This window comes from Pan paniscus, chromosome 11 (assembly GCF_029289425.2).
Source record: "Pan paniscus chromosome 11, NHGRI_mPanPan1-v2.0_pri, whole genome shotgun sequence".
Lineage (NCBI taxonomy): Eukaryota > Metazoa > Chordata > Mammalia > Primates > Hominidae > Pan > Pan paniscus.
The window spans coordinates 48,195,290-48,212,639 of NC_073260.2; the positions used below are offsets into that span (position 1 = coordinate 48,195,290).

The 17,350-nt window shown below is 38.1% G+C and overlaps 1 protein-coding gene across 4 annotated transcripts in view; it reads left to right on the forward strand.

Annotated features, from left to right (window-relative positions):
- The window catches only part of AUH (AU RNA binding methylglutaconyl-CoA hydratase), a 150,769-nt gene that overhangs the window by 65,263 nt on the left and 68,156 nt on the right, over positions 1 to 17,350 (forward strand). For all 4 annotated transcript variants that reach the window (XM_003808382.6, XM_063594336.1, XM_063594335.1 and 1 more), the window contains 2 exons: positions 1,260 to 1,352; positions 3,269 to 3,325. In XM_003808382.6, coding sequence (XP_003808430.4) covers positions 1,260 to 1,352; positions 3,269 to 3,325 — 150 coding nt within the window. The remainder of the gene's footprint in view (positions 1 to 1,259; positions 1,353 to 3,268; positions 3,326 to 17,350) is intronic.

The following is a 17,350-nucleotide window of genomic DNA, read 5'->3' on the forward strand; positions in this document are numbered from 1 at the left end:
ATTTTAAAAGGAGTCAAGGAGTGAGCCTCTGGGGGATTTTACATATCAGAATGGAAGAGAGAGATTTTGGGGGATAGTACCTTTTTATTGTTTTTGTTTGTTTGTTTGTTTGTTTTTTGAGACAGTCTCACTCTGTCACCCAGGCTGGAGTGCAATGGCATGATCTTGGCTCACTGCAACCTCTGCCTCCTGGGTTTACGTGATTCTCCTGCCTCAGCCTCTTGAGTAGCTTGGATTACAGGCACCCGCCATCATGCCTGGCTAATTTTTGTATTTTTGTAGAGATGAGGTTTCACCATGTTGGCCAGGCTGGTCTTGAACTCCTGACCTCAGGTGATCCTCCCACCTCGGCCTCCCAAAGTGCTGGGATTACAGGCGTGAGCCACAGCGCCCGGCCGATACTACCTTTTTAAAATCCACTTTCTGTTATATATTAACATTGGCCAGCCTTGCTTCACATGTCCCATAGTCAGAAATAAAATTAATAGAGTTCTGCTTTTCAGAATAACTAATAAAACCAGTCACTTTTTGAACTGGTTATGAAAATGAAATCTGTATGTCATAATTTACAAAAGTTGTATTAAAATAATACTCAATTTCTGGACTCAAGCAAGTTGAGCTTTTAGTTCTGTGACTGGCTGACCCCTTTCTAGGCATGCTTGTGAGCAGGTTCTCAGGGCATCTTGCCTCTGAAGTGGAAGAGCCTGATTGTTTTCCAGCTCCCATTCATAATGTTAGGGCTCCTCACTAAATGACAGCTCACGGGCCAATGCCACAGCAACTACTTGGACAGTTTCTTTCTTGTTTGAGCAGATGTCTTTCTTTGAATGAGACTCTGTCATTCCAAGCACTGAAGTAGCCCATAAAGGATCATAAATTTCACAATTATGTATAAGTCATTTCAATTTGAACTTTGTATGAACCAAACATCTTGTGAAAGACTTCTGGCTCTAAGATTAAGAAATCATAGAACTGTGATTCTGTTAATTCAACAAAAAATGTTTATGAAAGTAATTCAATAATATGGGAAGATTTAAAGATATTGCACATACATGTGATGAACACTATACAGTAATTATATAATGTTTTTGAAGAATAATGATGGAAATGCTTATATTTTGTTAAAGGTAAAAGGGATACAAAAGTCTGTATATGATCTCCCATTTAAAGCATAAATTCACAGAAAAAAGTTTAAAATGAATTACACAGTGAGATAATAATCTTATTAAGGAAGCATAAAATTTTTCTTTCCATTTCAGCTAATCTTCCAGTACCAACAATTGCAGCAATAGATGGACTCGCTTTAGGTGGTGGTCTTGAACTGGCTTTAGCCTGTGATATACGAGTAGCAGGTGAGAATTAATCCTGTTAAAAACATAATTTTAAAAAGTGAAGGTTGTGTTTACTCTTCAGGTAATTTTAAATATTTTATTCTGCTTCCTGTTGTTGAGTAGAATATTTTCAAAAAGTCACTTGTTGGTCCTAATGGTGTTTTCGAAATTCCCACCTGAAAAAAGTCTTGTGTTGTTTCTTGCCAGGATTTGGGTCAGGTAGAACTGAGTTTGAATCTTAGGTCCTGGACCAGGCGCGTGGCTCGCACCTCTAATCCCAGCACTTTGGGAGGCTGAGGTGGGAGGATCACTTGAGCCTGGGAGTTTGAGGCTGCAGTGAGCCATGATCGTGCCATTACACTCTAGCTCAGGTGACAGAGGGAGACCCTGTTTAAAAAAAAAAAAAATTAAAAAGGAAAGAAAAAAAGGAAAAGAATCTGAGGTCCTCCCCTTTTTAGGCCAATATCTTCCTCTTTAGAGGAAATGGGGGAAATGACTGTTGCTGTTGTGAAGATTAAGCAATTAATCTGTGGATGTTAATCTAAGTACTAAATCACCATTTGCTACAGTAATGATAACTGAATCTCCTTGAAGTCCACTTTCTTCCTGAATGGTTTTCTGAGGATCTTATGAGGTGAATAGAAAAAGAGTGAAAAGAATTAGTGCCCACTGCTTACTGTGTGCAGTCCAGGCACCCAATGTTATTCTAGTGCTTGACATGTATTCACTCACTCCATCTGCATAACAACCCTCAGAGCAGGTACTTTGGGGCACTGGAGGAAACTGGAGAAGGGAGAGGGGAAGTAACAAGCCCCAAAGAAGTGACTGAACTGAGATTTGAACCCAGACTGTTTGGCCACAGCCCACACACCTGTTACCTCATGAGAGCAACGTAGACTGATCTCCCATATTCATTGTTGTGGACACTATATCCATAGAGACTCAGCTCTGGCTGTGTCCTCAGGCTCTGAGACTGAGAACTGGGCACAGCAGACGACACAGAGTTGTCACAGTTCTTCTCTTGCTTTCCATTATTGTTTCTGATGTGGCTGCATGTTAAAAGCAGAGCTGCCAAGGCAGAAGGATTGATTGAGGCCAGGAGTTCAAGACTAGCCTGGGCAGCATAAGGAGACCTCATCTTTATAAAAGATTTTTTAAATTTTTAGAAAAATGTAGCGTCAACATGATTCAGTTTCTTGGGATTTCTGGTTGCTAGTCCATGTGTCCTTTTTCCTCCTTTTCACTTCATTTTAGGAACCTATTTTCTTGTAATGAAATCATTGGATTTTAAATTGAAAAGCTAAGGTACATGTAATCCATTTCTGAAAGAATACAGGTTTTGGAAATTAGAATATGGGAAGTAGTCTAAGTATATTTGGATATGCAAATAAAGAAGTTATTAAGACGTTTTAAAGTAGCCATGAAAACAGACATGAAAAGAGGAACCCTGTCCACCTGTCAGAATAGTAAAACTATTTGTCAGAAGGTAACTAAAGACTTGGTCTTGAAAAGTTGCCATATCTGATATGACCTATTAAGCTCTTTGGTCTGGGGGACTATATTCAGGCAACTGAAGAATTTGGGCTTGTCAGATACTGACAGGTCTGCTGATCCTGAATAATTAATAGATCTATGCCTCCAAATATGTCTTGGCAATATCGGGTCTAATAATGGAGTTACAGTCCTGGTCTTGTGAATCTAAAATTAATTCACTGCCAAGCAGTTTTTAACAGAAAATGTTGTGTGACTCTCCTAATACATGTCATTTAGAGTGCTTACTTATTTCCATAACAATGCCTTTTAAGTGATTTTTTAAAGAATTTGTGATATCAATTTAATTAGTAAACAGTATTTTAGTATATCTCATAACTTTTTCAAGTTGTCATATTTGAATGTGATGATATGGATGATACTTAATTTTCTTTCTTTCGTTTTAGCTTCCTCTGCAAAAATGGGCCTGGTTGAAACAAAATTGGCGATTATTCCTGGTGGAGGTATGAGTAGTTCACGCCCATTCCTCAAATCTTTGATTTGTTCCTAGAAACAGGGCATAAGGCAAAATCATGTTAATTGGAAAGGCAACATTTTGGGTAAAGAGACAATGGTATATTGTTTGCATCCCTAGCAAAGTCCCCATTCAAGTTACAGGCATACCTAACAGATTTTCCCCACCGCAATGAAACAAATACTGCAATAGAGCAAGCCACACAAATTTTTTGGTTTCCCAGTGCATATAAAAGTTATGTTTACCCTATCTGCAGTCTGTTAAGCATGCAGTACCATTATGTCTAAAAACACAATGTACATATCTTAATTTAAAAATACTTTATTGCTAAATTTTCTAATGGTCACCTGAGCCTTCAAAGAATCATAATCTTTTTGCTGGTAGAGGGTTTTGCCTTGATGTTGAGGCTGCTGACTGATTAGAGTGGCGGTTGCTGGAGTGTGGAGGTGCTGTGCGAATTTCCAAGGACAGCAGTGCAGTTTGCCACATCAGTTGACTCTTCCTTTCACAAGAGATCTCTCTGTAGCATGCGCTGCTGTTTGATAGCATTTTATTCATAATTCTTTCAAAATTGGAATCAATCCTCAAACCCTGCCACTGCTTTATCAACTAAGTTTATGTAATACTCGAAATCCTTTGTTGTCATTTCTGCAATGTTCACAGCATCTTTATCAGGAGTAGATTCCATCTCAAGAAACTGTTTTCTTTATTCGTCCATGTATTAGTCTGTTCTCATGCAGCTAATAAAGACATATGCGAGACTGGGTAATTTATAAAGGAAAGAGGTTTAATGGACTCACAGTTCTACATGGCTGGGGAGTCCTCACAGTCATGACAGAAGGCAAAGGAAGAGCAAAGGCATGTCTTACATAGAGGCAGTCCAGAGAGAATGAAAGCCAAGGGAAAAGGGAAACCCCTTATTAAAAAAAGCATGAGATTTCCTGAGACTTATTCACCACCATGTGAATAGTATGGGGGAAACCGCCTGCATGGTTCAATGATCTCTCACCATATCCCTCCCACAACATGTGGGAATTATGGGAGCTACAATTCAAGATGAGATTTGGGTGGGGACACAGCCAAACCAGATCAATCCACAAGAAGCAACTCCCCATCCATTCCAGTTTTATCATGAGACTACAGCAATTCAGTCACGTCTTCAGGTTACTCTTCCAATTCCATTTCTCTTGCTGTTTCCACCACATCTGTAGTGACTTCCTCCACTGAAGTCTTGAATCCCTCCAAGTCATCCATGAAGATTGAAATCATCTTCTTCCAAACTCCTGTTAATATTGATATTCTGGCCTCTTCCCATGAATCATGAATGTTCTTAAAGGGATCTAGAATGGCAGATCCTTTCCAGAAGGTTTTCAATTTAATTTGCCCAGATCCATAAGAGAAATCACTATCTATGGCAGCTATAGCCTTATGAAATGTGGTTTTTGTTTTGTTTTGTTTTTTTGAGACGGAGTCTCGCTCTGTTGCCAGGTTGGAATGCAGTGGTGTGATCTCGGCTCACTGCAACCCCTGCCTCCCCGGTTCAAGGGATTCTCCTGCCTCAGCCTCCTGAGTAGCTGGGACTACAGGTGCACACCACCATGCCCAGCTAATTTTTGTATTTTTTGTAGAGACGGGGTTTCACCATGTTGGCCAGGACGGTCTTGATCTCTTGACCTCATGATCTGCCTGCCTCAAGCTCCCAAAGTGCTGGGATTACAGGCGTGAGCCACCACGCCCAGCCTGAAATGTGTTTCTTAAATAATAAGACTTGAAAGGAGACTGATCCATGGGCTGTGGAATGGCTGTTATGTTATCAGGCATGAAAACAACATTCATCTCCTTGTCTGTCTCTGTCAGAGCTCTTGGGTAACCAGGACATTGTCACTGAGCAGTAATATCTTGAAAGAACTCTTTTTTTTGAGCAGTAGGTCTCAGCAGCGGGCTTTAGTATTCAGTAAACTATGCTGGAAACCAGATGCACTGTCATCCAGGTTTTATTTGTTCCATTTATAAAGCATAAGCAGAGTTAACTTAGCATAGTTCTTAAGGGCTCTAGAAGTTTGGGAATGATAAGTGAGCAGTGGCTTTAACTAAAAGCCACCAGCTGCATTAGTCCCTAACAAGGGAGTCAGTCTGTCCTTTGAAGCTTTGAAGCCAGGCATTGACTTCTCTTCTGTAGCTATGAAAGTCCTGGATAACATCTTCTTCTAATAGTAGGCTGTTTTGTCTACACTGAAGATCTGTTATTCAGTGTAGGCACCTTCATCAGTGATCTTAGCTAGATCTTCTGGATAATTTGCTGCAGCTTCTACATCAGCACGTGCTGCTTCACCTTGTACTTCTGTGTTACGGTAGATGGCTTCTTTCCTTAACCATGAAGTAGCCTCTGCTAGCTTCCAACTTTTCTTCTGCAGCTTCTTCACCTGTCTCAGACTTAAGTCTAGAATTAAAGAGAGTTAGAGTTATAGTTAAAGAGAGTTAGGGCTTTGCTCTGGATTAGGCTTTGGCTTAGGGGAATGTTGTGGCTAGTTTGATCTTCTTTACAGACCACTAAAACTTTCTGCATATCAGCAATAAGGCTATTCTGCTTTCTTCTTATTCCTGTATTCACTGGAGTAGCACTTCTAATTACCTTTAAGAAACGTTGCTTTGCATTGGCAACTAAGCCTAAGTGGTGCAAGAGGCCTAGCTTTTGGCTAATCTCAGCTTTTGACATGCCTTCCTCACTAAGCTTAATCATTTCTAGTTTTTGATTTCCAGTGAGAGACGTGTGGATCTTTGCTCTACTTGAACACTGCAGAAGTCACTGGAAGGTTATTCATTGGCCTAATTTCAATACTGTTTTGTCTCAGGGAATAGAGAGACCCAAGGAAAGGGAGAGAGATGGGGGAACAGCCGGTTGGTTGAGCCGTCAGAATACATGCATTTATTGGTTAAGTTTGCCATCCTATGTGGGCGTGGTTCATGGTGCCCCAAAATAATTACAGTAGTAACAACAAAGATTAATGATCACAGGTTACCATAAGAGATACAATAATGAAAAGGTTTGAAATATTGTGAAAATTACCAAAATATGGCACAGAGACATGAAGTAAGCACATGCCGTTGGAAAAATGGTGCCAATAGACTTGCTTGATGCAGGGTTACCATTAATTTGTAAAAATGCAGTATCTGTGAAGTACAATAAAGGGAAGCACGACAAAATGAGGTATGCCCGTATGCCCTATTTTTAGCTTATGTAGACAGTGAAGATGGTGGTTCTTAAGTTTTAAGTTACTGTGCTAATTACATTTTTGTCACTGTTTGGATCTATTTTCCTAAAGGATTACACAAACATTTTAAAGCTTTTATGCGTGCATTTAAATGTGTGTGTCCTCACCAACAGCTTCATGCAGACAGTGAAACCCCAAGTGGAAGAAGAAGAGAGGTGCCTGGGTGCGGTGGCTTACGCCTGTAATCCTAGCACTTTGGGAGGCCGAGGTGGGTGGATCACTTGAGGTCAGGAGTTTGAGACCAGCCTGGCCAACATGGTGAAACCCCGTCTCTACTAAAAATAGAAAAATTAGCCAGTCATGGTGGTGTGTGCTTGTAATCACAGCTACCTGGGAGGCTGAGGCAGGAGAATTGCTTGAACCCAGATGGTGGAAATTGCAGTGAGCCGAGATCACACCACCGCACTCCAGCAGCCTGGGTGACAGAGCGAGACTCCGTCTCAAAAAAAAAAAAAAGAGGGTTCCCAGGCTTTGTACCACCTTTCTTGTGTTTCTCTGCAGTGGGACAAAAGTTGGGGTTAGTGGGTAGCCTGAACTTGGAGCTGAAGAGGTGTTGTTTCTTCTATTCCTATGAAAAAAATAGATGAGCTTCTGTTCTTGAAAGAGCCATTTAAGAAAACATCTTTCCAAAATTGATAATGAAATCTTGCATCACCCAATAAATCTGAAATTTTTGGTCTTTTGATTCAGAGAATTTGGAGGCATTCCCATTTTGTGAAGTCATTCTTTCAAAAAGTAGACTTCATTTAAGGATATGCATGTTATAGTAACCTTCCTTGGAACTTTTTTTTTTTTTTTTTTTTTTTTGACACGGAGTCTCACTCTGTCGCCAGGCTGGAGTGCAATGGCACAATCTTGGCTCATGGTACCTTTTATGTATGCTAAATGATGCTTAGAGTATGAATGAAACAACAGTAACAATGTAAATATTAAACTCAATGTTGAACATGGCAGACATATTTGCATATGAATTGGTTAAAATTGTATGGTTAACCTTATCATTAAAAGAGTATTTATTCTGATAGGTAGAAATTTAAAACATAGGTTACAGTGAAATTGAAGACTGCCCAGATGAATGTGTAAGACTCCCCATGTTTTCTACTTTGGTAATTGATGAAAATGTTATTCTTGTAGGCCAAAACATTTAATATATACTTACTCTATTATGCCTGCCTTTTTCACTGTGACTAATAAAAAACACCAGAAGGATTTATAAGACAGTGGATCAATTTAAAAAGAATTCCCAGATAACTAATATGTGAAATAAAGCAAAATTTAGCAAAAGGGTGATGTGACATATTTCTGAAATTCTTTTGAGAAGTAAGCATTTGTTGGTAATGAGGATGTGATTAATCCTAGAAGATAGAAAGATAGTGGCTGTAGTGGGTTGGATGGCATGCCGCCTCCACCCCCACCCCCCAACAGACACCAAGAGATGTCAGCCTGGAAGGAAAAGCGTCTTGCACGTGTAATTAAGGATCTCAAGATGAGATCATCCTGAATTATCTGAGAGAGGCTTAAATCCAAAGACAAGGGGTCCTTATAAGAAAGAGGAAGACACAGAAGAAGAGAAGGTGATGCGAAGACAGAAACAGAGTGCAGTAATACATCTACACGCCAAGGAATGCCAAGGGTTGTCGGCAGCCACGGGAAGCCATGGGTGAGAGGCATGAAACAGATTTTCTCACAGAGCCTCTCGAAGGAACCACACTACAAACACCTTGATTTTGGGTTTCTGGCCTCCAAAACTGAGAGAGAATAAATTTCAGTTGTTCAGAGGTACCAGGTTTATGGCAATTTGTTATAGCAATGAATACAGTGACTTTTTGGTGATGTTTACATGATTTTTGGGGACAGATTGGGGTTAGTAGGTGGCAGAAATTTGGGGAGGGAGCAAGATGAACTTGGTAATTTGGATATTTACTGTGACTTGATTATGAAAAGTTTTGTGTTACAACTACCAGAAGATAGAGAGCAGTGTTTGGTTTGATTAGATGAAAAAAGATCGATTATACTATAACAACCTCTTCTGTCTTGTCTTGTAAACTCACTGTGCCATACCATATGAGGTCTAGAAACTAGAATTTTTTCCCAATATACTTAAGTTCTTTAGAGTCCTCTTCAATAGTGGCTGCATTAATTAGAACCTACTTTTTGTGGGTTTGATTGAATTTGGACTACATATTCTGACAAATAGAATTATTTTTCTAGTTTCTATTAAATAAATTTGTCATAAAAGTCAGATTGCTTTGACATTTTCCCATGTACTTACAAAGGATGGTTGTCTTTTTCTTTTCTTTCTTTTTTTTTGTTCGGAGACAGGGTCTTGCTTGGTCACCCAGGCTAAAGGACAGTGATGTAATGATAGCTCACTGCAGCCTCAAACTCTTGGGTTCGAGATATTCCCACCTCAGCCTCTGGAGTAGCTGGGACTATAGGCACACAGCACTGCACTCGGCTAATTTTCTTCTCTTTTTGTAGAGGCAGGGTCTCACTATGTTGCCCAAGCTGGTCTTGAACTTCTGGCCTCAAGCAATCCTCCTGCCTTGGCTTCCCAAAGTGCTGGGATTACAGGCATGAGCCACTGCCTCTGACCTCTTTTGTCCTAAGTGAGTTTGAGGAATATATTTTAGTTCCTCTTTTAATACCATGAAGCTTTCAAGTTCATAGCTCATAAAATGTTATGTAGCTTTGAATTTTTTAATGTAAATGAAAATCAGATTCATTTTCGTTATTAATAAAAATTTCAATAGTATTCACATTTAGATAAGAGATGCACAGAATGTTTGGTCTACTTTTAAATTAATATTACAGTTCTTAAAGTACCCTAGGTGATGCCTGTTCTTTTGAAACAGCAGAGATTTTATTTTAAAAATACGTTTTTGTGTTTATTACCTAAAGGAGCTATTCTGAAATTTTTATGTAGAAAAATCTTCTTCTGCTCCATCCACAGAAGATTTTTTATCCATAGATATTTTTGCCATCTCCTTTCTTCTCTTTCCTTTGTTGTAGATGATATGAAAAGACTGCTTTTTTCAAAAATTATGTTTTTAAATTGGTGAATTTTGCCATGCCTAAAGTGATCTCTGAGATATCCTCCTTTTGGGTATAAACATTTCTGTTAAATGTTGTAAAGAGCTTTCTATAATAGACACAGTAGACTGTATTTAATTTTTTTCTCCCTTCTTGGTAGATCTCTTTTGGTTAAAAGAAAATGCGTCCCTTGCCTCCTATTATAGAAGCTTGTATGAGCAGCCAGGGGTGCAATCTACAGGGAAGGCTTGGCCATTGCCAGTGAGCCTTGCTCCACTCTAGCTGCCTTAGCTCTTCCTCTTTTCCAGATGAGCAGGTGCTGACAGCCAAAAAATAGAAAATAAGTGGGGAGAATTCAAATGTGGAGAAAATATTGTGGAAAAAATAGATGCTTAATTTTTCTTCTTAATATTATGTAGAAAGTAAATATCTTTGGGTAAAATACATGAATTGTAGCCACTCTAGAAAACAGATGTTTAAAATCTGACAAATAATCTTCTGCTAAGTTATTACAGGTCCATGATTTCATACTGGCCAGCATTTGTAAGTTAATCCAAATGAAATTGTATCTCCTTATTTGAATTTACTGTACATTTGATAAAGACAAGAGAATTAATGTGATGCTATTGATTGTCATATCATCACTTCTGGCCTTTTCTGATAGCAGTTCACAGCAAAACAATTTGTCAGAAAATAGTGTTTTGTTTTGTTTTGTTTTCTTTACCTGAGCTTTGACCTGCATAGCAATATGTTGATTTTTAAGGTATGTTTTATAAATTTAAAAAATGCTATTATAAAATAATGACTTTGAAGAGATGGTAATATTTCTAATGAACATATTAATGGACCACTGCTATCATGTAGTTTTTAATTTAGAAGGCTCAATTTTAGTTTTTATTAGAAAGAATATTGTTTAGTATCAAATGACTATTAAAAGTATATAGTGCAATAAAAAGAAAGACGTGAAGGAATGTGGAAACATTAAAACAAAATCGAACCTCCTTAAGTAGTAGTTATATCAGATGTAATTAAAAGATGGGATGTAATTTGACTATCAAATACTTGAACCAGTGCTTTTATTTGTAATATATATATGTGTATATATGTTTTTGATTACCAATATTAAACACAAAGTGAAACACTATTGATTTGAAGCACTGGCCCATTTAAAAATAATTTAAATGGTTACCCCAGAACCTTGTCGTAATTTTATTGGGGATTTTTGTACAATATATAGCCCTAGTTTCGTCTCCAACGTTCTCACCTTTTAGAAAGCATTTACATTTCCTATCCTCTCCCAACTGGGAGAATATGCAAATATTATAAAATAAAATTCTCTTTTAGAAATAGTTCCTAAAACAGTACTTTCCTTTAATACATTGGCAAGGATGAAATACAAGTTCAGAGGATTAAGATCCTTTTATTTGACAGTATCTCTTTAAATTTACAGAGAAAATAGTGGCAGATTTTCTAATTCCCGGTCTTTGTTCTTACCTCTTCTACTGGAGGTTTTGGGGTCTGTGTCAGGAAACCTTATTATTACTAAGGTAATTTGTTAAGGCTTTTTGCTTGGGTGTACACCACTGGGATTGAGATGCTTTGTATTTCCACTGCTCTGTGAATTCCTTTTTTATTCCCCCCAGCTTCTGGGGGGAGGCATATTCAAACTAGGAAGTTTGAATAGCAGTAAAACACACATTTTTATACCCTTTACAAAGATCTATTCCTTCCATTTTCTTTCTCCTTCCATTCCCCAAATCCTTCTTTCTCATAGAAACATTTCAAAATATAGATGAGTCTTTCAGTATTTCAGCATACGTTTTCTAAGAATCAAGAATGGTCTCTTACATAATCAACACTATTATCACACCCAAGAATATTAACAGGAATTTAGTAATATTATTTAATATATGATTCATAATTGGATTTCTCCAGTTGTCTATAGCCGTCTTTTTGTATTTTGTTTTTCCAGTTCAGGATTAATTTTTCATTTGGTTAAATCTGTAGTTTTTTCAAATTTGAAAGAGTACCTCATTCATGTTTTTTGTTTTCTATAACACTAATTTAACTTTTCATTTTGCAGTAATTTCAGATTTACAGAATAGTTACAAAGATAGTATAAATCATTCTTATGTACGCTTTACCCAGCTTCCTCAAATATTAACATGTTATAGAACTGTACCACAGTTAACAAAAGTAGACAGTTAATACTGGTATGTTATTACTAACTAATCTGTAGACCTTACTCAAATGCTGTCACTTTTCTCACAAGTGTCCTTTTTCTGGTTCAAGACAGTTGAGGCCTCCACGTTGCATTTAGTTGGTGTGTCTCCTTTGTCTCTTGTATTTAATCAGTGTATAAATTTGTATTTAATCATCTTGACAATTTAGAAGAGTGCCAGTCTGTAATTATGTGGAATGTCTTTTATTTTTGAGTTTGCCTAATGTTTCCTCATGAATAAATTAAGATTATTCATTTTTGGCAAGAATTCGGGTTCTTCTCAGGGCATCCTGTTGGGGTTGCATGATGTCCCTGTGTCTCATGTTTGGTGATGGTAACTTTTCTTTTAACCTGAAACATGATACTTACCAATTTTTTTAAAGGATTAAGTATTTTATTTTTCTAATTGACAAGTAAAAATTCTATGTAGAGTGTTTTTATATATATCTACACACACACATTGTGAAGTGATTAAATTAAGCTAATTAGCATGTATTGCCTCATATACTCATTTGTGTGTGTATATATGGGGTGAGAACATATAAGATCTACTCTTAGCAATTTTCAGGTATATAATATGTTATCATTACCTGTGGTCACCATGACATACAGTAGATCTTTTGAACTTATTCCTCATGTCTAAAGTTTGTGTACTTTGGCTAACATCTCCTCAGTGTCCCCATACAAACACGATAGATAGGTAGGTAGGTAGGTAGGTAGGTAGGTAGGTAGGTAGATAGATTTTTTGTTTTTTTTTGTTTTTTTTTTTAGAGAATTCAGGCAATTGTCTGAGTCTTGCTCATTCTAGATTTAACTTAATATTTCCTCATGGTTAGGTTTAGGGTAAGACATTTTGCCAACAACATTAAAATGTCAATGCTGCATGTTTCATTTTGTGTTTATTATATGATTCCTAATGTTAGGTCATCCCACTTTGGGTGATAATATCTTTGATCATTTGGTTGGGGTAGTGACAAATGTGGGCATATTTTTAGGATTATCTTAGAAACTTTTCAGGAAAAGAAGCTATAGTAATTACCATTGGCTGGCTATTTCCAAATTTAAAAAGAAAGGAAGAAGGAAAATTAGAACACAGAGGTTTCATGGAACCAGAAAAAGAGACCGACTCCAGTTTTGTCTTTTTTTCCCCTCCCTGGGTGAGGGATCTGGGGGCATTACTGTACCTCATTGTTGGCTGTGTTCAGCAGTAGGGCAGTCTTTTGGCATGTTTTCCTGGAACTCAATTTTAAATCCTGTGAGTGTGTGTAGTCCTGAACACAGTAGTCATTTTGAAAGGCTTTGTTTATAACCTTTGTTGAGATCCTTTTAGAAGTTCCGTCAGAATCTGAGCTTATTCTTTTAAATATCCTCAGCAGTGACTCATTTTTATCCTGTGAGGGTAAATTTGATTTTCATAAATATCAAAAGATCATTCTGTGCCAAATATGATTAATAAGGTCATACTATTCCAGGAAGAAAAAAAAGCATAACAAAATGATTTTTTTTTTAAAAAGAGGCTTACATAATGTTGACATTTTACCGATGTGAAGAAAGAGTAGTTGGGTTTAGTGTAGCACTTCCCCAGGTGACTTCCTTAAAGCTGGCACTGATTCAGCCTTCTGAAGTCCGGTGTATATATTAACATATTAACATTATTAACATACCTTGCGTATACACGAGCACACACTACGAAGTCTCATCTTTTTATACATTAAAGTGTAATTCAGTGACTAGTTCTTTTTGTGTAATTAGGGTGGTTTGGGAGTTATTTGCCAACTTTGTACTGTGTACAGACCATTTTGTTAGTAGCTGTGGAATAAACAGGTTTATGTAGGACTTAGTAATGCTCCCTTGGAATTGATCACCTAAAATCTGTTAGGAGAGATGAAACATGAGCAAACATCATAACTGCCCTTTATAATACTGTTGTTGTAGTCAAACAGGGATAAGGCAATATAAAGCTGGGAGTCATGAGTTCAGAAAAACAGTATGGCTTCTGTCAGCCATCACCAAGATTTTTTTTTTTTAATACTTTAAGTTCTAGGGTACATGTGCACAATGTGCAGGTTTGTTACATATGTATACATGTGCCATGTTGGTGTGCTGCACCCATTAACTTGTCATTTACATTAGGTATATCTCCTAATGCTATCCCTCCCCCCTTCCCCCACCCCACGACAGGCCCCAGTATGTGATGTTCCCCTTCCTATGTCCAAGTGTTCTCATTGTTCGGTTCCCACCTATGAGTGAGAACATGTGGTGTTTGGTTTTTTGTCCTTGCAATAGTTTGCTGAGAATGATGGTTTCCAGCTTCATCCATGTCCCTACAAAGGACATGAACTCATCATTTCTTATGGCTGCATAGTATTCCATGGTGTGTATGTGCCACATTTTCTTAATCCAGTCTATCATTGCTGGACATTTGGGTTGGTTCCAAGTCTTTGCTATTGTGAATACTGCCGCAGTAAACATACGTGTGCATGTGTCTTTATAGCAGCATGATTTATAATCCTTTGAGTATATACCCAGTAATGGGATGGCTGGGTCAAATGGTATTTCTAGTTCTAGATCCCTGAGGAATCGCCACACTGTCTTCCACAGTGGTTGAACTAGTTTGTAGTCCCACCAACAGTGTAAAAGTGTTCCTATTTCTCCACATCCTCTCCAGCACCTGTTGTTTCCTGACTTTTTAATAATCACCGTGCTAACTGGTGTGAGATGGTATCTCATTGTGGTTTTGATTTACATTTCTCTGATGGCCAGTGATATAGCATTTTTTCATGTGTCTGTTGGCTGCATGAATGTCTTCTTTTGAGAAGTGTCTGTTCATATCCTTCGCCTACTTTGTGATGAGGTTGTTTGTTTTTTTTCTTGTAAGTTTATTTGAGTTCATTGTAGATTCTGGACATTAGCCCTTTGTCAGATGAGTAGATTGCAAAAATTTTCTCCCATTCTGTAGGTTGCCTGTTCACTCTGATGGCAGTTTCTTTTGCTGTGCAGAAGCTCTTTAGTTTAATTAGATCCCATTTGTCTATTTTGGCTTTTGTCACCATTGCTTTTGGTGTTTTAGACATGACATCCTTTCCCATGCCTGTATCCTGAATGGTATTGCCTAGGTTTTCTTCTAGGGTTTTTATGGTTTTTGGTCTAACATTTAAGTCTTTAATCCATCTTGAATTAATTTTTGTATAAGTTATAAGGAAGGGATCCAGTTTCAGCTTTCTACATATGGCTAGCCAGTTTTCCCAGCACCATTTATTAAATAGGGAATCCTTTCCCTATTTCTTGTTTTTGTCAGGTTTGTCAAAGATCAGATGGTTGTAGATGTGTGGTATTATTTCTGAGGGCTCTGTTTGATTCCATTGGTCTGTATCTCTGTTTTGGTACCAGTACCATGCTGTTTTGGTTACTGTAGCCTCATAGTATAGTTTGAAGTCAGGTAGCATGATGCCTCCAGCTTTGTTCTTTTGGCTTAGGATTGTCTTGGCAATGTGGGCTCTTTTTTGGTTCCATATGAACTTTAAAGTAGTGTTTTCTAATTCTGTGGAGAAAGTCATTGGTAGCTTGATGGGGATGGCATTGAATCTATAAATTACCTTGGGCAGTATGGCCATTTTCACAATATTGATTCTTCCTATCTATGAGCATGGAATGTTCTTCCATTTGTTTGTGTCCTCTTTTATTTCATTGAGCAGTGGTTTGTAGTTCTCCTTGAAGAGGTTGTTCACATCCCTTGTAAGTTGGATTCCTAGGTATTTCATTCTCTTTGAAGGAATTGTGAATGGGAGTTCACTCATGATTTGGCTCTCTGTTTGTCTGTTATTGGTGTATAGGAATGTTTGTGATTTTTGCACATTGATTTTGTATCCTGAGACTTTGCTGAAGCTGCTTATCAGCTTAAGGAGATTTTGGGCTGAGACAATGGGGTTTTCTAAATATGCAATCATATCATCTGCAAACAGGGACAATTTGACTTCCTCTTTTCCTAATTGAATACCGTTTATTTCTTTCTCCTGCCTGATTGCCCTGGCCAGAACTTCCAACACTATGTTGAATAGGAGTGGTGAGAGAGGGCATCCCTGTCTTGTGCCAGTTTTCAAAGGGAATGCTTCCAGTTTTTGCCCATTCGGTATGATATTGGCTGTGGGTTTGTCATAAATAGCTCTTATTATTTTAAGATACGTCCCATCAATACCTAATTTATTAAGAGTTTTTAACATGAAGGTTGTTGAATTTAGTCAAAGGCCTTTTCTGCATCTATTGAGATAATCATGTGGTTTTTGTCTTTGGTTCTGTTTATATGCTGGATTACGTTTATTGATTTGCGTATGTTGAACCAGCCTTGCATCCCAGGGATGAAGCCCACTTGATCATGGTGGATAAACTTTTTGATGTGCTGCTGGATTCGTTTTGCCAGTATTTTATTGAGGATTTTTGCACCGATGTTCATCAGGGATATTGGTGTAAAATTCTCTTTTTTTGCGGTGTCTCTGCCAGTCTTTGGTATCAGGATGATGCTGGCCTCATAAAATGAGTTAGGGAGGATTCCCTCTTTTTCTGTTGATTGGAATAGTTTCAGAAGGAATGGTACCCGCTCCTCCTTGTACCTTTGGTAGAATGCGGCTGTGAATCCGTCTGGTCCTGGACTTTTTTTGGTTGGTAGGCTATTAATTATTGCCTCAATTTCAGAGCCTGTTATTGGTCTATTCAGGGATTCAACTTCTTCCTGGTTTCGTCTTGGGAGGGTGTATGTGTCCAGGAATTTATCCATTTCTTCTAGATTTTCTAGTTTATTTGCGTAGAGGAGTTTATATTATTCTCTGATGGTAGTTTGTATTTCCATGGGATCGGAGCCATCACCAAGATTTAATAGATGACATGTCCTGCAAGATGGGTCCCTAGCTACTTCTCTGACCTCAGCTCCTACCACTGCTCCTCCTGCTCACATACTGTTTTCCAGGCATGTTTACTCACTTGCCTTAGCAGACATTTGTTGAGTCATGCGCTGATGTGGACACTGGGGATACAGCCGTGAACAAGCAGAGGAAGATCCTGCCACCAAGCAGTTACCTTCTAGCACAGAAACAGTAGACCTAGCACATGATAAATTGTGTATTATGGCAGAAGTGGAAGGTGCTATAGAAAAAAAAATAGGGGAAGGGGTCCAAGGAGAGTGTGGGTTTGTAGTTTAAAACCAAGAGGTCAGAGCAAACCCCATTTAAAAGGTAATATTGAAATAAAGACTTAAGGGAGTTGAGGAAATTAATCATACAGATCTGAGGAAAAGCATGTCAGTCAAAAGTATCAACTAGTAAAGAGGCCTTAGATGGGAGTGTGCTTGGAACATTCACCACATCACCACAACCAGAGCAGAGAGGAGGAGGAGAGCAATAGGAGATACTGTCAGAGAAGCAATAGGGGAGTCAGATCTAGAGGTCTTATAGCCACTGTCAGGACTTCTAACTTTTACCCTGAGTGAGAAGGGGGC